This window comes from Triplophysa dalaica, chromosome 1 (assembly GCF_015846415.1).
Source record: "Triplophysa dalaica isolate WHDGS20190420 chromosome 1, ASM1584641v1, whole genome shotgun sequence".
NCBI lineage: Eukaryota > Metazoa > Chordata > Actinopteri > Cypriniformes > Nemacheilidae > Triplophysa > Triplophysa dalaica.
The window spans coordinates 29,289,311-29,314,061 of NC_079542.1; the positions used below are offsets into that span (position 1 = coordinate 29,289,311).

At 37.7% G+C, this 24,751-nt stretch overlaps 1 protein-coding gene and 1 long non-coding RNA gene across 2 annotated transcripts; one reads left to right on the forward strand and one right to left on the reverse strand.

Annotated features, from left to right (window-relative positions):
- Nucleotides 1-399: 399 nt before the first annotated feature.
- LOC130426523 (serine/threonine-protein kinase D3-like) lies at nt 400-24,488 on the reverse strand. The gene is made up of 18 exons (XM_056753358.1): nt 24,342-24,488; nt 24,098-24,258; nt 14,976-15,114; nt 14,738-14,869; nt 14,495-14,649; nt 14,169-14,367; nt 6,587-6,664; nt 5,879-6,005; nt 5,672-5,795; nt 5,501-5,578; nt 5,097-5,310; nt 4,469-4,497; nt 3,930-4,109; nt 3,673-3,834; nt 3,466-3,564; nt 2,997-3,264; nt 2,810-2,895; nt 400-727 (listed from the first exon to the last, which is right to left on the reverse strand). The coding sequence occupies exons 1-18, from the start codon at nt 24,403-24,405 to the stop codon at nt 551-553; spliced, it is 2,472 nt and encodes an 823-aa protein (XP_056609336.1). The 5' UTR covers nt 24,406-24,488; the 3' UTR covers nt 400-550.
- Nucleotides 632-2,669, forward strand: LOC130426530 (uncharacterized). The gene is made up of 2 exons (XR_008907192.1): nt 632-752; nt 1,767-2,669. It is a non-coding gene; the product is annotated as an uncharacterized LOC130426530 (long non-coding RNA).
- Nucleotides 24,489-24,751: the final 263 nt, after the last annotated feature.

The window sequence follows — 24,751 nt, forward strand, 5'->3', positions numbered from 1 at the left end:
ATATGAGATGTACATATCTTATGTTTCCTGGAAAACGCTAAAAGAAGTTACGTAATTACGTAAATAAAAGATCCATTTTATCTTTTTAGTCAAAAGTAAAAATCTGAATTTGTAGTAACATTACTACTGATATCAAATCACAATTAAATTAATCAAATTACAGAGGACATCAATCCATCGAAAAATAAATCAGGTAAATTACAATTTACGTTTTAATCAAAGTGGATAAAAAAGTATATGAATAAATACATATATATATACAACTAATGAAGAAAGCAAATATAATCAAAATGAATTCAATAAAAAAATCCATCGTAAACATTCTGATTAACTATTTCTTATATAGTTTCACAACAGAACATGATATTTATTGTTAGATTGTGAATTAAATAGCATGTCATGTTAAAAATTGAGAATTGAGAAAAACAAGAAAAAGTTTTTTCTTTTATTAGAATATATATCAAAGATTGATTACAGTGAACTACACAACAGAGCAGTTTCACAAGTTTCTCGTAAAATACAATATTCACAGTTGCTGTCAAATTAAAATCTACGTGGCTATCAGTTCATCCTTCTCTTCACTTTCCATTTCTGCTAAATGTTCTGGAAAACTGAGGCCTCTCTCCTGGGCATGAGATCTCCAGTGCTTGGACTCTGCTTCGTGAGTGAGGTACCGATATCCCATACGCTGTTCAAACTCACGGAGGTCACACCATAGCTGGAAGTTCTGCAGCATGACAAGAGATGCATAAGTGAGACTGTCTTTATCTGTCCAAAATGCATGACACAGAATTACAGCGATTTATTATAACACGTTATTAAGGCTTAAATCCAGCCAAACAAGATCAAAACAAGATACAAAGAACAACGTTAATTTTATATATTAAACAGTGTATGTTTTATCTGTGTTTTTAAAACAAACATATGGTTTCAGACAGTATCCATAAAAGTTTAAGTACATTACAGGTTAAAGCATGTAGTTGCATGTGTATATTGAATTGCTTTGAATTAGGGATAAGAGGATAAATACTATGCAACTGTACTGACATGTCACCCTTCTTGTGTGAATGGAGTTATTACTGCTGTCTGAAAGCCACATTTGCCAGCTTTCGTCCATTTCAGGAATATTGCAAAAATTCTAAATGCGTTTCAGAAGTCATGAAGCTTATTCATGGCTGTATGGCCTCACAAGACTGATTGCTTTCATTTAGTTGGTGTTGTGCAGGGTTAGTAAATAACCTTCAGCATGTTCAATACGAAGCTGCTAAAGTGCTTACCACTGGAGATCAAAAATGCATTATTTACTCACCCTCTTGTCATTTCAAACCTGCATGACTTTCTTTCTTCTGCAGAACTCAAAAGAATATATATTGAAAAATGATGGCAACCGAGCAACGGCAGTACCCATTGGCTTGCATTCGTTTTGTCTCTGTATAATAGAAGTGAATGGGTTAACTACCGTTTGTTCGGTTACCAACATTTCTAAAAATATATTATTTTGTTCTGCAGAAGAACAGATATTTACCTACTTTTGGACACACAAAAAAAACTTGGAAATAACCTTCCTACCCTTTTTCGCATTAAGACATACTGTACTCAGTCTCCAGATTAGAGTAGACTCATCTCTTTAACCAAGCATTTATCAGATTTATTGCCTAAACATGTTTTTGCCACATTTGTTAGCCTGAACAAGGAGAACATAAATTTGCCATATCAAATTTTAGCCTTTTTAGCTAATATCCCCTTTTGTTGTCTGCAATCCTCAGGTGCTCAAGGACATCTGAGACTGATAGACCAAGCTTCGGTTAGACTTTATCCTGATCCCAGCTGAGGCTGGAAGCAAATTGTTAATTTACTACTGTTTTGTGAAGCTGCTTTCTTGAAGCGCTATAGAAATCTACATCTTAAACAACCAAGATTAAAAGGCATGATATGGATTTCTTCGCCGCTAAAGGTTACAATAACAAATTGTATAAAGTAGCTTGATGACAGTGGGAGGAAGAATGGAATGATGGGAGTTATAGTCTTCATGTCCACTGCAGATGAAAATCCATCTGACGAGACTCACAAATAATGTTCAATAATGGCATAAATATTGCCTATGTTATAACAGAGTGGTGTGGTCTACATGGTACAACAACTACTTCTGCATTTTTCATAAGACTCACAGATTGACAGTACTGCTCGGCACATGATTTTTAAAACCAGAAAATAGCCACAGGTGACCCTATGAATGCCACAGGTGACCCTATGAAGGAATGCCTCGGGTTCTCAAGGACATCTGAGACTGACAGACCAAGCTTCGGTTAGACTTTATGCTGATCCCAGCTCAGGCTGGAAGCAAATTGTTCATTAACTACTGTTTTGTGAAGCTGCTTTCGAAGAGCTATAGAACTTGAAGTGTTTAACTACTATTATCTTTGATTTTAAACATTGTTGATTAAACTTAGGATAATGAAAGTACAGACAGGGGTTTCACCGGACCTGGAGGCAATTGTATGTGACCGGGGAGCGGAATTGAGCGGAGCGGTCTGGTGTGGCTTTGAGCATTGGAGCCGGGGGAGCGAACACCTACGTGAGCAGGGAGCAGAAATTCTCACCGCTCAGCCCCGCTAACACACTCTGCACTGTACAAGTGGTTATTGGATAATTAAAGTGTAAAAATTTCACACATTGTGCCTTTAAGTCCTGAAAAGTACCTATACAAATAGCTTTTTACAAAAGTTGACCTCCTTGATATTATCCAACTCAATTACTGGTTTTGATTTTTTAATAAGTTGAAGAAAGAAATGGGATAAAGTCAACAAACCTGAAACCAGGGGTGACCCATTGCTTTGCCAACACTGAACCTGCGTCTTACCACAACCTGCAGCAGGTTATTGATCAGGTTCACCGCTTAAAAATGACAGAGACAAACATTAAGAAAGTATAATTTAAATAAAAAGCATTATAAGCTCATAAATCTGTATCGACATTCCAAGCATTGTTTCTCTTACCCTCCAGCGAGATGAGAGACCACGGTTGTCGTGGATACATGAAAGAAGCATTGGTGATCTGCTGATTAATGTCTTCATCTTCATTAAAAGGAAAAGTCCCACTCAAACTGACATATAAAATCACTCCTGCTGCCCACATGTCCAAAGACCGATTGTAGCCATGTTTTTTGATGACCTCCGGTGCCAAGTACGCAGGGGTCCCAACTACGGTGCGGCGAAAGGACTTCTCTCCAATGATACGAGCAAAACCAAAGTCACACAGCTTTACCTGAGACAGACAGAGAAACAGAAAGTGCTGATACGTTTATCCAAAACAGTTTGTGTTCTTGGATACCATGTTGGTATGAAGGTCTAATCCTCTTTACAGTGTTAATGGACAGGTCTTGGTCAGATTAAGTTTGGATACTTTGGGAAAAATGATTTCTTCTGTAAACTAAAAATCTGTTGATTATATGTGAAGGTATCACACCTGAGAAAATGGATCAGGTGAGGACAGAAGCACATTTTCGGGTTTCAGGTCACAGTGTGCAATGTTTTTCATATGCAGGTACCTCAAAGCCTCCAAAACCTACATTACAAGAGATAAAGTAGATAATATACATAAATTTAATAATGAAGGACTATAGCTTTTTTTTATAGCAATTTAACCATAGTCCAGAAGGAAACTGTACATTACCTGCATAGCAAGAAAACGGGTGTTACGCTCTGTCAGACGCCCATTCTCGTGAGACAAAATCATCTCTAACATGTCGCTGTGGAGCTTCTCCATGACAACAAAAGTGTGTTGTGATGTTTCAAACATTCCCTCCAAATGAATCACTCCAGGATGGGACAATTTCTGAAAACAAACAAATCAGCATCTTTAAGGCCACACAAAAACAAGGTTGGTTGTAAATTCTACAAAAAACTTTTAACATAAATGATCACACTTACTTGCAGTATTGTGACCTCAATTTTGGTCTGTTCCTCTTGTTTGGAAGGAAATCTGGTTTTATCTATGACTTTAATGGCGACCGGGCGACCTGACTGTCTGTGCGTGCCACTGTACACCACCCCAAACTGACCTGAACCCAAGACTTCATCAGAAAAGATCTGATAAAACTCACTGATATCCTGGAACACACACAAATGGATACACTTACCGATGCCTGGGTAATTACATCCTAACCTCTTGTTGCCTATATTTTCTGAGGAAAACGTGACTAGAATCAATAGCTCAGGTTTATCTAGCATATTGTAACATGATGCCAGCATGTTTTCACGTGACGTTATGTGTTGTTAGGTTCTTTAAACTGTTTACTGACATCTTAACAATTATGAATTCTTTATTTATTGAAACACAGCGACTATCACTTAAAAATACACTCACAAGCACGTTTATTGGTTCAGTAGTTTTGCTATTTAATTAAGGAAGTGAAGACTCCATAAACTTTCTCAAATAAATAACTGAGTATCACTGTTAAGTTTCCCACCTGGGTTTCTTTATTGTGCTGTCCTTGACCTGTCAAAAAAAGGAGAAACATTTTGTACAATATCATTTAAAAAATATTGTTTATCACTCAAATAGTTGCTGCTCATTCATAAATCTTATTTTATCTGTAAATAACTCCCACTACAAATGATAACTATTGTATAAGTGGCCAATTGTAAATGATTTGTCCCCGCTGGTTGAAGTGGTGCATTAAATCTATATTTTGGCGGGAGAAACGTTAATAAGTATGTTGTGTAGCACAATCACACAGTCTTGTTGTTCTTTATAGTAGGGCTATATTTGTGTCAGCGTTTTCACAGTTTACACGGAGATGATAAGTGTTTTCAAAAACGTGCACTTTTTCAGATGAACCAATGAAAAAAGTTTGTTGTTTTAAGTTGAAAACATTGTTGTATAAATGGACCCTAAATGCGAGGGAACTCTAAATTCCAGTTGACTGACTATAAATGTTTTATTGTTCTCCAGCTGGAAAAATAATCTTTTTAAGTCGAACCCAACACTACTATTATCTGTTTTAATTGTTACAGATGTTGTGTGGACTTTACTCTTATCTTAAATTTGGAATGATTTCTAAAAATGTAAAAAAAAAAAACATAATTTATTTTTACCTGTGGTGTCTGTTGTGTCCAGTTTGGTCCCTTGAACAGGTCTAAGGGCCAGTTTGAGGGCTGACTCCCAGCATTGGCCCTCTTGATCCGCAAAAACAAAGTATACCAGTGAGCTTGTCACCAGCTCAAACAAGTGCTCGCCATTATCTGGCAAAACGGGAACAGTCCGCTGATCTAAGCCTCGAACATGAAGCACCTCAGAGAGTGGTATCTCCTTAAAATGAATAGGAAAAATTATGTGAAAATTATTGTTTAGATGTTTGTAAGTCAAAAATTCCTATTATATAGTTGTCATGCAAGAATAATAAGTTGATTATGTCATGAAGCTTTGCACTAATTTTATTAAGATGGAATTTTTGGAGTTATTTGACACGATGCCATATACTGTAAAGACATATGTAAACCTTATAGTACTTGTTGCTGTTTTCCTCTGGGTACAGGATGATGTTTTTTCCATCTAATTCCCAGTAGTGGCGTTTTCTCTGTAAAAACAAAAAGCATACATCATGCATCAAAGAAAACATACATACATATAAAAAAAAAAAATCTAACATCTAGATGCATGTGTTTCTTACTAGTGCATCAGTGCTGGTGTGGTGCATTAACCAGCCTTTCATTAACACTCCACTGGATCTTCTTTTACAGTGTTTTACCGATTGATAGACTCTCATTAGGGGAATATTACTGCTGAAACATGGACTGAGAGAGAGACAGAGAGATTAATATTCACATCATGTATCTAAAGTGTGGAACTGATAGGGTGTGACTTGAATCTTCATTACGTGGCGGGGGGCTGCAGTGGCTTCTGTTCCTCTGGTGGCGGCTCTTTATAGCGCAGTTCTTCATAGAGAGAGTTTACTGACACCACCGCCACATCCAACTCTGACTCCTTATTAGGGACTTCAGGCTCTGAAAACAGTGAACTTAACATGCTCACTGACCAATATTTAGTATATATGAAAATGATAAGATGAAACAATGATATTTTTGAAGGACCGTTTAAAATGATGACATTTACGTTAGTCATTCAGCAGACGCTTTTATCAAAAGCGAATTACAAAGAGTTTAGGGAGCAATATGCGATATGTCATACAGGAGCAATAATACAATAGGTGCTAAAACAAAGTTACTGGTTTCAACAAAAGCTAGACCACTATCTGTTGAGAGAAAGAGAGGGTTGGTGTTTTTTATTTGTCTGTCAAGTATTCACAGACAAAATGGGTTTTAAGTAGTTTTTGAATGTTGTGAGAGATATGGTTGACAAGACCAAGTTAGGAAGAATGTTCCACCAGGAAGGAGTTGTGAATGAGAATGAGCGGGAAAGTGATTTATTGCCCATATGGGAAGGCAATACAAGACGCCGCTGGTTTGCTGAACACAGGGATCTTGATGGGGTGTAGGAGGGTGTGAAAGCATGCCGGTGCAGATCCAGTGATAGTCCTGTAGGCAAGTATTAGTGATGACAATACCATAATAAAAATCAAACTGACCTTCACCATTGACTTTATCAGCCCTACATTCAGGAGGAACAAGAGGCTCACATCTTCGATGACAATTAAACTTGCAGTCTGGAAAGAGAGAGAGAGGGTAAGATTGAATTGTATTTCCAATTCAATATTTTTTGTAATAAATACACACCATGGGGCGGTTTCCCGGACAGGGATTAGACTAAACCAGGACTAGGCCTTTTAAATTAGCACATTTAAGCAGTTTTTACATTCATGCCTAACAAAAAACATCACTGATGTGCATTTTGAGACAAAACAAGGACACTGGTTTATTTTAAGATGCGAGCTCTTCAAGCTGTTTTCGGTTTAGACAGCTCTAACTGGTTTATTTTCCGACTAGCTTAAACCCTGTACGGGAAACCACCCCCACTAAGGCCTTATGAGACATACAAATGAATACAAATAACAATGGTCTAGATTGTAAAAATCGGAAATTAGATTAATTTACTACTCTTGAGGAATTTAATTACAATAAACAAAACCAGGGGTTCCCAAAAGTTCATTCCAGGACCAACCCAGCCAAGTAAAATTTGTCTCAAGACCCACCGAAACATTTTCAAATGGTATTTTGGGGAAAATACTCACCTGTTGTCTTTTAGTAGAGTTGTTTAAATTTTCTTCTAAGTTTAATTGAAACACCAAAATAAATGATGGTAAATCATTGTCATCTCTAGTCATTAACTTGACTAAATTATTTTGTATGCAAAGTAACCTTGTGCAACCCACAGCTTGAAAACCCCTACACCAAATTATTTAAAATCAGAAAGATAGAAGGGATATTTCACTTTCCTATCTATAATTCTAGAAGAGACTTGGAGACTTTCTTTTATTCATAAAGCTTGACAAACATATGTAATTAAAGGTGCAGTAAGCGAATTCTGAGGAACACTTGATTTGAAACTGAAACACACAGAAACATAACCCTGCCTTTATTGTTCTGCCCTCAAAACCACTCTGTCTCCTCCCCTATTATGAGGCACCCGGTTGGTTACAAGAGTGTTATGTGGATCCACATTGTTTTCTCCTATTCAAACAGCAAGGACAATTCTAGAGTCAGACACAATATTGTTACGAATTGCAAGGACGAACCCAAGTGCAGGCAAGCACGAGACAAGATGGTAGGGGAAACACAGGACTTTATTAACAGTGAACACTATAAACTGACAAAATAAAAAACCCACGAGGGGGAAAACTAAACAGGATAAATAATAAACTTAAACAAGGACAAGAACACTGACTAACTAGACTATAAAAACAAACACTGGAAACAAACTATAAACTAACACTTACTAAGATACGATGAACAAGAACTTGGGAGACAAGGTACACAACACGTAGCAACAGGATAAACGAACAAGGTATGATAAACGCAGAGCAAGGTATGTTACAAAGAGCTACATACAACGAACCAGCACAGGACAATGAAACAAGAGGATGTTATATAGGGAGACAAACACAGGATAATTAATAGGGGACATGTGACACAGATGAAACACTAAGGGAAAGCTAACGAGACAGAAAGGGCGGGAACAGATGAGACTCGGGGAGATAGTATGGAAGGCCAAAAGGCGAAAAACTTCTCTCCCCACATAAAACAGGGAATTCTGTTTTGGTTCTGCCTCAAGACCAAGAATTAGCCAAACATGATAGGCAGAACCGTGACACAATATATTTTCAACACAAACCGAACAGACATCTAGCAAATGATTTATATCAAGCCCCTCACGTGACGTGGGGGAAAAATAATTATATTGTGTTCACGAATAATAATTCATATCCAGTTCATTCTCTTGTTTTAGGTCAATCAAATAAGACAAATAAGTAGATGTTGGTATACCTAATCCTCCACAAAGGCAGAACTGTAATTATGTCATGAACAGTCGATTTATTTGGCAAGGCAAATTTATTTCTAAATCACGTTTAAAACAGCGATGCCTGACTAAAGTGATGTATGGTAAAACAGCTTCACAGAAACAAATTCCAACAGAATAAAATAAGAAATTGAACTAATAGAAAACAGAAAGAAATACAGAAAAAATACATCCGTAGGAATCAAATAAAATAAAACATATGATAACAAAAGATTGAAAAGCTAATGAAAAAAGGTAAATCTTAAATTGAGATTTAAAGCTTCTTCGATCTGGAGACAGCCTGACATAAGCTGGTAGTTCATTCCACAATCTAGGGGCGGCAATCGAAAAGGCACAATCTCCTTTTAATTTAAGACACGATCGAGGCATGAGCATCATGCTATTGGAACCCCGTAACACTGTGGTGCATTTTCTAGGGTAAACGACAGTAGTCAAGAATAGAAGTGACAAAGACGTGAATCACAGTCTCCAATTCCTACTTCGCAATGATATGGAATATTGTAATTTAGAAAAATGTGACCAAGGGGAAGCAAGTATAGTGAGAACAACAACGGGCCTAAGATAGAACCCTGAGGCAGCCCACAGTTTAACGGAGTAGTGGATGAAAAGAAATGTTCAATCTACACTGAAAATATAATTTCAAAATTCACTTGAATCTTTTGCGTCCGCAGCGCCTCGAGTATCAAGCACTAGGGTTTGCTGCACTTTGAGAGCATGCTGCTTAACAGCAGCGGACTGTACCCCGAGTTGAGTATAGTAATTGCAAGTTCACATTACATTATTTTAAATACATTTAAATGGCAAATCTCTTCAAAAACGGATCATCTGTCTCTTACATATGTGCAATGTTAGCATAAAACATGATGTGTTTATGTAGTTTTAACTGTTTCACTAAAGGCTACAAGGGTTCAGCAGGTGGAGGAAGGAGGGTTGACAGTGTGATATGATCACCACCTCTGCTAACATGAACACTATGCAAAACCATATAGAGGAAAGAACCACAGCTCTTTGCTAAAAGCTGCACCTGTAAAGACAGCATTTTTTTGCTGTCAAAACATTTGTTACAAAACATTTAGCAGTGTTTGCATATTGTTTATTACTGCATAATATCATTCATTAAAATAGAAGCTTAATTTGTTTCATAAAATACAAGTTGATTTTATTATGCCTACATTTTTGCGTTTTGTGTTTTTAGGTGAATAAGAGACTATTTTCCCCTATAGATTTAATCATTGAGGATTTCTTTTAAAAAGTCTAAATATCTTGTCTCGTTCTCGTGAACACAGTTTCGTCTCATCTCGTCTCGTGGGATAAGCATCTCATCCCACCCCTAAAAAACTTAAATAAATAAAATTTTGTGAATGAATCCCTTTATTAAATCTTTAATTTTTTGGGTAAATCATTCTCACTTTTTATTGCTTTGTTGCCTCATTTTAAATAAATCTATAAAAATGTCTTTGATTTTATTAATCTTGCATCCTCTTTGTGAACAGGTTCACCAATACAGTCCAGCCATAATTGTTTTAAGATCATGATTTGTAAGTCAACGAACAGCACCAGCAAATTTGTCCATAACAGCAGTGACGTATTTTATTATTATCTTTTAATATACACTCACCTAAAGGATTATTAGGAACACCTGTTCAATTTCTAATTAATGCAATAACGGTGGTGGTGTAATGGTGTGGGGGATGTTTTCTTGGCACACTTTAGGCCTCTTAGTGCTAATTGGGCATCATTTAAATGCCACGGCCTACCTGAGCATTGTTTCTGACCATGTCCATCCCTTTATGACCACCGTGTACCCATCCTCTGATGGCTATACTTCCAGCAGGATAATGCACCATGTCACAAAGCTCAAATCATTGCAAATTGGTTTCTTGAACATGACAATGAGTTCACTGTACTAAAATGGCCCCCACAGTCACCAAATCTCAACCCAATAGAGCATCTTTGGGATGTGCTGGAACGGGATCTTCGTGCATCCCACAAATATCCATCAACTGTAAGATGCTATCCTATCAATATGGGCCAACATTTCTAAAGAATGCTTTCAGCACCTTGTTGAATCAAGGTCAAGTAGAATTAAGGCAGTTCTGAAGGCGAAAGGGGGTCAAACATAGTATTAGTATGGTGTTCCTAATAATCCATTAGGTGAGTGTACATAACAACTAGTCCTATTAAGCGAATCTGATGTTTTATTAAATTAAGGAATGAAATTGATCAAACCTGAGCATCATGATTTACCTAAAACAAGAGAACGAATTATCAAATTGTGCTCATGTATAAACAGAGGTGGGGTCAAGTCACATAAGGTCAAGTCCAAGAAAGTCTCAAGCCTTAACCATCAAGTCTCGAGTCAAATCTCAAGTCACAGTTTAGACAAATCAAGCAAGTCAAGGGTTCACCCTAAGCAAGTCAAATCAAGTCGCATTGCTAAAATAAACAGAGGTACATTTTTTTGAAACTTGTTTATTTTTGCGTTATAGATGAACTAATATACATATAATAGGGAACTTCAATTGTAAATGTAAATAGATTTTAAGTGATGATCACTTGTCTATGTATGTGCTCAAAGTTTGGTTCCAGCAGTCATTTCACATCCAGCAGCACAACACATTTTCATATCTATACATAGACACAGAAATGGAAATAGGCTACTTGTACCTAACAGAATGTAAGACTTGAGCATTTATACAGGCTATGAAGCTTATAAACTAAGTAGTGTGACTGGAAATCTGCCTATTATGTGTTATATATATGAGGCTGTAATACTTGTGCTGTCCCTTATAGGTCACAGTAGGGAATTTACATCTAGTGATGGGAATCTCGGATCACTTTATTGACTTCGATCTTGAATCTGGTTAATCAAAATGAACAGATATTTTTCATTTCGGCAGAATATAAATAAAATGTATGTTAATATAGCCCAGTGATGAAGTTGTGATGCTTAATTGTCATCTCTGTGGTGGACGCACAATATGCACGTTTCATACGTAATATATAATCTGAGAATATTTGTTTTATATTTGAACTGGTTTTGTTATTTTATAGCACAAAACTTTTGCTGTAAAAAAAAAATGTGGACACTTATAAGATTCGAATGATGAAATTATTCTTGTCAGTATGACCGAAAAGGTTTTAAAGAGGTTTTAAGTACAAGTGATCGCACCGGTGTTGTGGCAAAAACACACTCCCTGCCAGATTATGCACCCCCCTCTCCACGATGGTTAGGGTAAGGATTAGGTGTTAGGGGAGGGGCTAGAATTAGGATTAGGTGTGGGGAGGGGCTAGAATTAGCCAATCGGACAGTGTGTTTTTGAAGGGGGTGCATAATCTGGTGGGGAGTGTGTTTTCGGCACAACACCGGCACATCCATATCAGCCTGTTATGCAGTACAAGCGAGCTGCCACACGCAGTCCACACAAACACTTGAAAATGCGCACATTTAATATAGACATGTAATATAGAGAAGCCTCTTCAATTTAAAATGTCCCTCAACATTAAAATTCGGGCTACGCCACTGTTATAGCCAAATTACCCAATACAACTATATGAGATGAGTGATGATCGATGATCTTATTTCTAATAATAAAAAAACAACCAAGGCCAAATTATGACAAACAGAAACTATTAATAAATTACATTAGTAATCGTTTTATTACACTGACTACAAACAAATTACTTTCTAACCGTTCCTTGCGGTTCTTGAAATGCGGGATGAAAATTGACGTTGTGGTTGCCGTGTCAGATATTCTTGCGTTGCATACTCTGCATAATCTTTTTTTATTGTCACGGTCCAGTTCAAAGTCCTTATAGCAAAATGTGACTATTTGTGGAGCTCCACTGATGTCTGCCATGTTTGGCGCTGTAGTGTATGGATCAAGCCATTCAACCTCTCACTCCCTTTTGTCTAGGTATTAAGATCACATCTTCAAAGACCATAGCAGACCTAGCTCCATGGGGTCTGGTTTTAGGGTTTAAACTCTCAAAGATAGTGTGATAACCATTTGGTTTCCCTGTAGGATGTTTACGACTCATAGACCTCAAAGCGTAAGTAATTAAGTCTGTGTCTCATCTCTAACTTACCATCTGAGGCTAACCAGAGAAACTTCTATGACAAATAGGAACTTATGTGATTTAAACTATCCTTTTTGTAAATCTATCTAAATGTCTAGGTTGTGTGTTGTCGCTCGTGCTATTTTATATACTCTGTATTTGTTAGATATGCAAGTTTTGATTCAGGGTTCATTTGACGTATTCATACGTTCACAGTTCAATGTCTTGCATGTTTCATATGTAACTACACATCTTTGAAATCCATATATGATGAGCTATGTTTTAAAAACATAGCACACATCATACTATGCCCATAACTAAGTTTAGGTATTAAACGCAAACTGACCAAACTGTCAGAGCTATGCAAATGAGGTGCCATGAGAAACAAAGGATCTTTCTTAGGCCCCCTTTTCACTTTCATGGCATTGGCCCGCAGACCATCTGGGGGCAGGGCAGGTATGCATTTAAAACACCATCACCGAACCATGTTGGAAAGAACTTTTGGAATCGCAAAGGAAAAGACAGAGGACGAGAAGACACTCCAAGGGACTCCCCTCTGGGGAGTCCGTTTAGGCCATGGAACTTTGGACTCAGAACCCAAACTCAGCGTTTCAACAGGACTGCATTCTGAAACCATTCAAGATTTCCATCAACGCGCATACAGATATTGGTCCAACAACAATATTGCAAGTATCCGTTTCTAAATATAGATTAGCTGCGTTAAGATCGTGCCTCTTTGTTAAAGATGATTTTAATGGTTTTCAGACATGTTTTACCTGCCTCGCGGCCATGCCCTCTCATTTTCTCTCTCTCTCTCTCTCTGCGCATCCTAGCGCATTTGTGTTTCATGTATTTGTTTGTCTTCATTTTGTTTACCATGTAGAGTAGAGTTTAATAAAAACCCATAAAGGCATTTGTGATGGGTTCTCTTTGTTCACGCTCACAAACTTGGTCACTTAAACTGTGTTTCGATCTATGCTACCTCTGCTCTTAAATTTTGTTTGGTAAAGTCACGTTACTTATGGTCATGAGATAACGTTAGTGTATAAATCATTGATGGACGAATACATATAGGATTTGTATCACTATACTGCTAATCAGAATTGTAAAATATGTATGTGTAATGACGATTATTATACATATTTGCCTTTGAGCTAAACTAATTCCTTGACTGAATATGACGTTTTAACAACTCATTTCATATATGTTTGATCTTGATAGATCTGGTGGAGAATCTTATTTGATGAGTAAACTCATCCGTAATTTAACAAGCAGCTAAAAACACTACAGCGCGGTTTGAGTTGTGCAGAGTTAAAGGCACAGGTGCTATTTAGTGCTGCTAAATCACAATAATTATTTTTTAAATGAATTGTGTTACTTTATTAAAGTTCAAGTCATTGTGGAAGGTCTTCATTCACCCCTGAAGACATAGTTATGTATATTTTATTGCATTTCTGTCAATAGATCCTCCAAAAAATTACATATTCGACCATTAAGCTATAGTCTGTAGCATCATTGGGTCAAGGATTTGTTTTTTTCGTTGAAAGTGAATTTTAACAAAGCAGTTATAAAGCAGCAAGCCAAAATATCACGTTTAATTCCACTTCATTCCTGTAACGTCAAACCACTCTCACCTGAACATTGCATCCCCTGCCGGAAGAGTCCTTTCAGCAGCCGAAAGCAGTACTGACAGACGGTAAGTTTGGTGTAAGTATGAATGTGGAAGGTGTGAGGAACGCAAGTTCGCCCATCCTTTCCCTCACAGACCCCCACAGACACAGGCACATCTGCCCAGGATGGAGGCCGTGAGCGTGATGGTTTTGACATGCTGATCTAAGGGAGACAGGGTACAGTACATTATATAGTACATAATGATTATAATCATTTTATTGGTTACTTAAAGAGGGAGGTGAAAAGTGGTCCATAAGGGTAAAAAACTGCTTTGAGTTCAGGTCATTACCTCCTCCAGGCTTCCACCTGTGTGACTGGAGAATGTAAGGGCACGTGGCCGGCCAGGAGGGAACAGTGACAGGCTGGGGCCACAACGGCGATACACACGAGAGCAGTCGTTGGGTAACCTGAACGCACACCGCTTATGGAAGTCTAGACCACATCCTACAAATAGAAAGACACATGAAGGAATCAGTGAAAAACATAAACCAAATTTGCTACATTACGGCATATAGAAATATTCTTATCCTACCTTCGCATTTCAGGCCCTGTCGGACCAGTCCCCATAACATTTCACCGCAGTAGTGACAAAAAGTAGGTGTGCGATATGATTGGACGACCAAGGAATGTGGGCGGTATTTTGTCTCGGCCACAGAAGCTTCGCCTTAGAGGGTTCAAAGAGATGGAAAGATGTTAATCATGTTTAAGTCAAAACGATGTTAATGCAGTATTTAAGTGTGTGTTAAGAGTGTGTGTGCGTGTTTACTGACCTGAGAGCACCACTTCCAATAGATCTCCATCACGAATGTGGTGCTGGTCAGTGAGTCTGTGTAAGATCTGATCCGTGTCCGGCTCATGTCTGAATAACAGCAGCTTTTCACCCAGACCTTTAATGCTGCAATCTGGAGCCTTAGAGAAAACAGACAGCAAAATCATTTCCTTTAAATTTATTATACAAGAGCAGAGATTAACTAACCAATACAACCGTGCTGTAGAATGTACCATTTGTATTATTTGTTTATCAGCTTTTATTGATATATTTTTAGATTTGCATTTTTATTATTTTAGTAATAATAAAAATCTGTCAGATGTTATTAGCAATTTTGTAATTTATCTTTGTTGTTACATCATTTTATTTTTATCATTACTATAATTGATTAAATGTTGATATTTAGGCTTTATTTGTTTTCAATCCAGTTTTCAGTTTATTTTGGTCTAGTTTTTTCGTTTTGTTTTGTTTTAATTCATTTAAATAACTTAAGTGTGTTGTGTAGTGCCTTATAGGTGGCATTCAAAACATCCTTAACAAGTAATACTAAACCCAACCCAAAAAAACTTCTACATTTTAATTGAATTACTGTTTTGCCCACCTATAATGACCTTGGCAGTTTTAAAAATTGTTACCATATTTGTTTGGGGAATCCAAAACTTAGCCCAAGAAGGTTCTTGTTATTAGAGGTAAGCCATTTCAGGGCAGACACAAGCACAGTTTACATAAATATTCAGATGACTGCTCACAGGCTAGCACACATATACACACACACAAATCTGGTTTATTATACACACACACATGCACACAGAGCGAGACGGGTGCAATATTGTTTAGATATGTTAGATATTCTGTGGCTAATGAGAAAATGGTCATCATGTTGACAGCGCTGCTGTTTTCTCCCAGGTCTAAGATCATCATTAGCTCTGTCTGGAATGGAGGAGTTGGTTAGCGTGCAGTGTTTACTTAATATGACTAAAAAATGATACAACATCCTACTATCACCATGTTGTTATTTTAGCAACAAAAAAAAACCTAGAATGCTACTTTTTTTAGCGATATATATGCACTTTAAAAAAATATTCTGTCATAGTACATTCTGTCATAGTTCCGTCATAGTACATTTCATGAAATTAATGGAGTAAACTTTACTTAATACAACTGTGTTCTTGGTTTTTTTAACCAAAATGTAAGTTTAAATGATCTCAGAATTCTTAATTTCACAAATAATTGAGTGAGTTCAACTTAATTTTATCATGTTCAACCCACTTAAACTTGTATGAAGGATCCTTACCCCATTTTGTGGTGGAACTACATGAATAATTTAAGTTAATTTCCCTAACTGAGCAGTGAATTTAGAGTTCCCAGCATGCTCTGCATGCGACAGCATTAGGAGAGTCATTTTTGTGAAAAAGTGCTATTTTATGTGCTTTAGAATAAAATGAACGACTTGATAGTGTTTATTGTTCCGTTCTCTCTAAAATTTAGATGATATTCTGTTTTTTGTTTATTTCTGAGTTTCGTGGTTACCATCTTTCAGAAGAGTGGTGCTTGTGCTTAGGTTGTGGGAGAGCTCATTCTGAGTGTTTTTTTCCACAGTGAACAATAGTGCTGTACTGTCAGTACTGAGTCAACTCTCAGCTTACTTGTACATTAAATATGTTGTTTACAATTGTAAATGTTAAACTGAAGTGAAAAAAAGATCAAGAAGTTAACTTAAATGTTCAAATTATCATTTCTCCTTGATTTTTAAAGTTTGTCATGTGATCTGCTTAAATAATTTAGGTAGTTTTACTTGATTTATTTGTGGAATATTGCATTAAAAATATGCTTCAAAGTACTTAAAATCATTTTGTGTAACACTGTTACCTTAATTTTTTTAAGTAAATATCTGTGTCATTTTTCACAGTGTGCTATTGGAACGTAATCTACCCAGATTGACTGCTAAAGGTAGTTGCTATCAGATTGTTCTATTGAACTCTATAACAAAGGATGTTTATGCTCTCTGTAATAGAATCAAGGTGATTGCTGTTCACTTTGAGGAAATAAATGAGCTTGATACAATTACACTTTGGTGATCGTTTCTCTTGCTCCCAGAGCTCTGCTGAAGACATCTCTTACAATTTCCAGCTGTAAGTGGCTACTGAATATTGAAAGAGGATCCAATCACAAAATCTACTAACTAGGTACCTAACTTATAAATATAATATGTCATTTGCCAATTCAGTCCCTAAAGAAAATTTACATACTGAAAACAGTAAACATTCTACGGCTGTGTACTTCTTAAAACACTTCTTTGAAACCTAACTGAAGAGACCCACTCACTCAGGTACATGGTTAGCAAAATCCTACGTTATGCAAATATGATAGATACAATGTATATACTCAGCTGCGGTCAATACGGAAAATTAAATGTCGAGTCAACATGGCCATGTGACAGAGAAAGGGGGCCTGGAGTTGAAAGTTCAAAGTCGCCCAAAGCTGCAGTGGCCAAATGTCTGCATGGTTCTCACGATGATATCTTTTAAATGTCAATCTTTTTTTTTTCAAACATAGCGGATGTGAGTCAACCCAGGCAAAGAAGTTTGACCCACATTGACTGTTATTTATCCTCTGAGTTTTTTTAATTCTTCTGATTGCATTAAAATGACAAATATATAATGAATTAAATAAACATATTTTTCAGTTTATCATTATTTATACACTACTTATAACTGTATAAGAGCAATATTCAAAAGATAGCAGCCCTGAGAGCTTTTTAACGTGTTGATAAAACTGTAACTACTAAGTAATTACAATACTGGATGTCCTATACCTTCTTATTACACTGTCACTTACCAGCTCTTTGCCACGTGATTCAATTATTGGACACAGCAAATACAAAGTTTCACGAGCGAAAACCGTGCAATTTAGTTATTATTTGTAAATATAGTCTCATATAGGTTATTAATTACAATTTGATATTTGTATTTCATATTTAAGTAAATTATTTGTAAGTTCAAGATGTTGCACCAGCATAAGTGGTGTGTTAATAATTTTAGGCAGTTATTACCATTATTGGTGGTATGCAGCAATGCAATACACACATGACAAACCCACATGAATGCATCATTTACATTTATGCATTTGGCAGACGCCTCAAAGCGACTTACATTGCATTATCCTATACATTTGTTTCTAAGTATGTGCAATCCCCTGGAATTGAACCCACAACCTTGCATTGTTCACGCAATGCTTTTACCACTGAGCTACAGGAAAGCTGAATGCAGAATGCACCCATGATTAAGCACTATGGCACATATCAAAGTCCCCTGGCACTCTGCAGCTTTAAATACAGCTAAACAATCAATTTCCTGAATGACAGTGCACAAAGTGCACATCTTAGAACAAGCAAACAGACAATTCATTCTGGGTTCAAATACTTTGCCCACAAAAGCTGAAAAAATATACCTAGATATACCTTGAGAATGAATAAAATACAGTTTTGATCAAATGAGTCTCAGGATAAATTTAGAATACTTTATTTAGACATCATAGAAATAGAAATGCATGATGTGAATGAGCTATGCATTTCCGTCCCACCATACAGGATCTTCCTCAACCTATTTATACACGCGTGTAAAGATCGGTCGATGTGTTGCTTTTTTGTGGCAGCAAAGCCCTGTGCATGTGTAAGGTGTTTACCTCATTTTAAGCTCACTGAAGCTTTCATAGAGGTCTCAGGATGAAACATCAAAATACTATTTTGAATAGCATCCTACCATATTACTTCAGTTTTCTAAGCATTAGGACATTTTTACTAAATATTTAAACTAAAACTGCATACGTAACATTTGCCTCTATTTTGCCATGTTTGTTTGAAACAGAATTGCAGGCTACTTTACATACTGTACATATTTTCCCCCCAAATCACATCGAACTGACGTTTCCTGCAAAATCGTACCAAACAGTTCAAATTATCAATCTTTATTAGAACCTTACTTTTACAAATTGGGGTAATCACTTTCAAAAAATAAGTGTACTTCAGGTTCATTTTATTAAATACAAGTCTAGGTATATTTTTAAGCATGTAAAGTTCTAATTACTAGTAGACTAGTAGAAAGTGTCCTCTAGCTCACTTTAAAGTTTATTCAAGTTTAGTTTTAGGTATTTACAACTATTAGTTTTAGGCTACAGTCATGTGAAAAAATTAGGACACCCCATGAAACCCTGTGAGTTTTAAACATATTTGGATATGTGGATATTTAATATCAATTTTAAGCAGTATTAAGATATTCAAGAAATATAACCAAACGAAGAAAATACTTTTAAAACCTTTCTCTAAAATCTGCTTTGAAAAAACAACAATTTGTGGTAAAATAAAATTAGGACATCCCGACCATTATTCCCACTTAAATAGGTTATCACATCAGATACACAAGATTAGGGCATTGTTACTCAGCTTTTTGAAGGAAGCTTGCCCTATTTAAACCACACACATTTAGTTTGGTGTGCTCTTGGCTGTTGAAGTGAGAGTGAACACTATGGTGAGATCGAGAGAGCTGTCTGAGGCCTTCAGAAAGAAGATTGTAGAAGCTTATGAGTCTGGAAAGGGATTTAAAAATATATCAAAAGATTTTGAAATCAGCCATTCCACTGTCCGGAAAAAAGTCTACAAGTGGAGTACGTTCAAAACAACTGTCAACATGCCCAGGTCTGGCCGTCAAAGCGAGTTCACCCCAAGAGCAGAGCGCAAGATGCTAAAAGATGTCACCAAAAACCCCAAAATGTCACCACAGGACCTACAGCAGGCTCTTGATACTGTTGATGTGAAAGTAAATGCCTCTACAATCAGAAAGAGACTACACAAGTTTAACTTTAATGCAAGTTGTGCAAAGAGGAAACCCCTACTCTCTAAGAAAAACATTAAGGCCAGACTGAAGCTTCCCAGTGAAATGTAGACAAAGACCAGGACATTTGGAATAATGTTCTTTGGACAGATGAGTCTAAAATTGAATTTTTTGAACACCGCAGCAGAGGGCATGTTTGGCGTAAACCAAATACAGCATTCCAGGAAAGGAACCTCATACCAACTGTGAAACATGGAGGTGGAAGTGTAATGGTGAGGGTGCTTTGCTGCAGCAGGACCTGGCCAGCTCACCACTTTTTAAGGAAAATCAGATTTTGATGTATTTGTTCAATAACAGATTTTTGTTTATTTTTTACAAAATAAGTTACAGATTCCAGCATTCAAATGCAAAACCTTCATTTTAACATTAATGTGTAGAGAGCTAAATGTAGAGAGTTCCTTCAACCACGGGATGACACACAGACCTAAATGAAATGTGTGTTGCTGAATACTATTTCACATTTTAAAGCCGTATTGAGATTAAACTACATAGAACACATTATACTGATCTTCTGAAAAATAGTCATTGTGTTTGTCACTTCTGAAAATGTGTTGCAACTTGTGTTTGCACGTAATTTGCTTGCATTGACATCTAATCAAATCAAAGATAATATATATTAACTAGATGCACACTGCCATTCCAAATGAATGGAGAGGAATGCAATGCTCAATATGGCTGCTCAGAGAACTAGCGTTCCAGTAGAACGATCCAATCATCAAAAAATCATGCGCAGTATCTAATGTGACCTCCACAATTGAGATTTTGTAACTCAATTTAAGCTTAGAAAACCAAAGTCATGGAACAGTCCATATCAGGTTTAATTATTGATCGGAAATATGCTATTCAATTGTGACTTTGCAAGCGATTTTAGAAATAGCTGCATTCCACCATTCAAATAGATAGGACTGTTGACTTGCTGTAACATAAATAACTGCCCAGAGGCGTTGCAAACAAGGCCGCAGAGTGGCACGACTTCCGCAAACAGACTTTTATCAAATGCATGACATGAGTTCATCACACATATGGTATTCCCTCTACTCTTATATCATGTTACAGTTGAATGCCTGTATAAGTCTGTAATGCTTCTCTACAGTGGAAAACTGTAGAAAATAAAGAGGTGTGTGTGTGTGTGTGTGTGTGTGTGTGTGTTTGTTAGAGGAAGAGTCTGTGGTTGGAAAGTTACATGCAGATGCTCTGAACCGCAGCGGACAGAGAGAGAGAAAGACTGTGTTTGTGTGAGAGAGTGAGCGAGACTGTTTGAGTAACACCTAATTCTATTCACACCCTTTAACTTCCCCTCCACTCGTTGTACTCATACACAAAAGTTACATTTTCTGAACACTTTCTCTTCTTTTCAAGCAACAAACACTGCATGGTGCCGGAATAACAGAACAGAATAACTTAGGGAATTTACACAATGGAGTTTATGCTGCGTCAGAAAACACTGCAAAGCCATCGATTTAAACGGGTGTCTCAGGTGGGAAAATGTGCGAAGGTATGCAAAAGTAAAAATCTGTCACATGGCCAAAAGTTAACAACAATGTAACTTTGTAACTACTGTGATGATGTAGGCATGCTTTGACCAATTACAGTCCTAAAGCCTTCAAAATTAGTCTTAAAATTAATCTTTTCAAACACAAATCACAACTTTCACAACTGTTGTCATTTGATTGTTCTTTGTAGACTGAGAAAGTTGTCTTCCAACTTCGGATGATAAAATATGGACAAATGTATTGGGACGCCCCTTCTAATGAACAGGTTTGACTACCTTAGTCATTTCTATGAGCACAAATCTTAATGCTGCAGTATAAAATTCTAATCTAGAGAACTGTGTGCTTCTCATTCTATAGCAACTGTTTACATAGGACTCTTTTCTGTTCCAACATGACAATGACCTATGTGGACAAAGCAAGGTTCAAGAAGAAATGATTGATCCAGTCTAGTGAAGAACTTGACTAATCTGCATAAAGCCCAGACCTTGACCCATCTGAACACCTTTGAGCCAAACACTCATCACCCAAACTGTTGCAACAAAGATGGAAACAAATTCTTATGGTATAGCTTTTATATTTGTTTTGGAATTAGTGGAATAGATGAACATGTTTATAAGAAGAGGACTGTAGTAGAGTAGGTGGGGCGAGACCGTGGTTCGAGTAGAGTAATTGTGAATTAGCGCCAGCTGTGCGCACACCGGGCTCGAATCACGTAGGAGAATGGGAGCATATCAAAGGATCGAGCGACCGGACCGTCGAAGAGAGAGGACCGGACCCGAACTTGTGTTATGTTTGTATTTGTATTTATATTTATGTTTTGTTCGCCAGCGGTCGTCCGTGAGGGGCAGCCGGCTGTTATATTACTTTATTAAATGTTTTGAATGTCTTCCGGTTCCCGACTCCTTCCTTCCATTTTATGGAGATGTGTTACATTGGTGCCAAAACCCGGGAGGAAGGAGAGACATGCTGTCGGAGAGTCCTCGCCGCCGAGGGGCCTCGTGGTGCCGGAGAGTTCGGGCAGCGCGGACGAAGGGCGTCCGCCAGTGGCTGCCCGAAGCGGTGGCTCTGGGGAAACGGAAGTGCACAGTGTGGCCACCGTCAAAGCTTCGGTGGAACGGCGACCTTTGCTGCCGTGCCCCTGGGTCGAGCTGGGGTGGCTTTCGTCCAAGCGGGAGCGTGGGAGTTGCCGCCATCCGCCAGAGGCTGGAGCCTGCGTCCGTCCACCGAGGGGGAGGAGCAGGAGGCGGGAAGTGCCGAGTGCGGCCACCGCCTGCCAGAGGCCGGAGCCTGCGTCCGTCTGCCCGAGGGATAGGATCAGGGGATGGGGAACCCGCCCTGACTCCCAGATAAAGGAGGAGCCACCGCCGGCCACCAGGGGGCCGGACGGTCGAGCCGTCCACCGAAGCCCCAGGGCCACCGCAAGGCACCGCGAAAGAGAACTTCGGCTTGTTGAGGAACGAGCGGCAGCATGTCAGGGAACCGGACTATAATTTTTTTTTTCTTCCTCTTTCCGGTCGCTCCGAGGGCTCCCGTCTCCGTTGTCTCGCAAAGAACAACCTGATGCGAAGTCATGGCTAGCTGTGGATTATCCAATTTAAATTATGGTAATTTGCCAAGTTGAAAGCATGATAAAGCTGTTATTGGTGTTTGCAGCTCAACGCTTGTCCAGGGCTGCTTTTAGTCCCAGTCCAGATTTGGGAGGCAACGTTGGAAACAAATTTTTCAGTGCTGTTTATTAAGCACTGGTGACGCAATCAATGTCCGATCTGTGCGTGTGCATCTGTGTGAAATGATTACATTATAGGCAGCGCATTCCTTTCGAACGTTGATCATACTAAATGGAACTACCTGTGCATCAAATAGTTTTCATGCAGACCTTCCAGCCAATCAGAATAGAGTATTCAGACACACCATTGTATAATAAATAATATTTCTAAACTTCGTACTCAAACTGACATTCAAGTGACACAAACTATAATAAGACTGAAGACTACAAAATTATATATGGTTTGAAGATGTAATGTACTCCCATTGACCATCAAAGTGGTTTTTATGTAAGACATCTTTACTTGACAAGTCAAGTTTAGTAATATGTGTTTACCGTTTACAGTAGTGGGCAGTGAGAAAATAACTGCAGGAATAGTTCACTAAAAATAAAACTTGTGACATCATTTACCGATCTTCATGCATAGCCCAAATCTGAACTTCCTTTATTTTCAGCTGTTGTCAGATTAGGAATGTAGCAGTAGACTTGCACGGACTATTGTTGTACGTATTAATAATGTATCATGATGTGTTACGTTTTGCCATTTTTTAAGTTCCGCTGCCCAGTTACAATGTTTATTATCATGTACATCGAACAGAAAGAGTTTTCCTGTTTTGTTCCACAGAAATAAAGTTCCACTGATTTGGAATGACATTCAGGTAATTACATAATAACTTTCAAATTGTTAGTTCCTTAAAGTACAACAACGATCTAACAAGGGGCCAAGACAGTCTTGTTTCTCAGATTTCCTGTGGCCGGTTGCATAAGCATAGCCACAAAGTTAACACATTGTCCTACTTTGTGGATTCAAATTAGTCCAATCTACCTTTTTGTGTGACTAGACTTTAAGTTAGGCCAGTTTTGACCAGTCTCAAAGAAAAAAATACTTTTAAGGTTCTTCTAAGTAGTTTGTGAAACTGGCCACATGCTACATGCTTTAGAAACTACGCCACAAAAAGCATCAGATCTACTGTACCTTCCTCTCAATGATTTCTTCTGCGAGACATTTTGCATCCTGGAGGGTGAGGTGCCCTTCAGGTATTCGTACACCCTCTTTCAGGAGGCCGATCTGGAATTGGATGCATATGGGCCCCGTTGGGGTTGATTCTGACCCCATGGCCAGATGAGAGAAAGAACCTGAAAACAGTAGAAGATGCTTCTGAAACAAAGTACATTACTAAATAAGAATATACAAACATTTCAGTAAAATATGAACTTACCAGCCACATTGAAAACATGACATATGTCGAGGCTTTTTGGACGGTGATTTGTGTTAGCAGACATTTTTCTCACGTAGACATATTTAAACTAGCACATTTTGCGGACCCGTTTAGGAGATATCTGCCGCTGCTCTGGTTTCTTTGTGCTTGTTCTGCTGTCAAAGAAGAGGCGGCTGACACAGGAAGTTCAAATACACTTTGGTGTTTCCGTATGTGAAATGAAGGGGTCTGCTGAGCAATGCAAACATTCAAAATAACATGAATTGTAATTCTGTTGCATGTTTACATATAAGATCTTGAAGTGATAGTTCCCCAAAATGTAAAATTCTGTCATCATTTACTCACGCTCTTTTCATTTCAAACCTAGCATGACTTTCTCATGCAGAACACAAAAGAAGATATTTTAAGGA

Bases quoted from the DNA above. Each gene is read 5' to 3' on its own strand.
- LOC130426523 (XM_056753358.1), bottom strand. From the start codon at position 24,405: ATGTCTGCTAACACAAATCACCGTCCAAAAAGCCTCGACATATGTCAT. The intron at 15,115-24,097 runs GTACAGTAGATC...GTTTTCTCTAAG, and splicing joins AAGAAATCATTGAGAGGAAG to GCTCCAGATTGCAGCATTAA. The intron at 4,498-5,096 runs GTAAAAATAAAT...TTTTTTTGACAG, and splicing joins GGACACAACAGACACCACAG to GTCAAGGACAGCACAATAAA.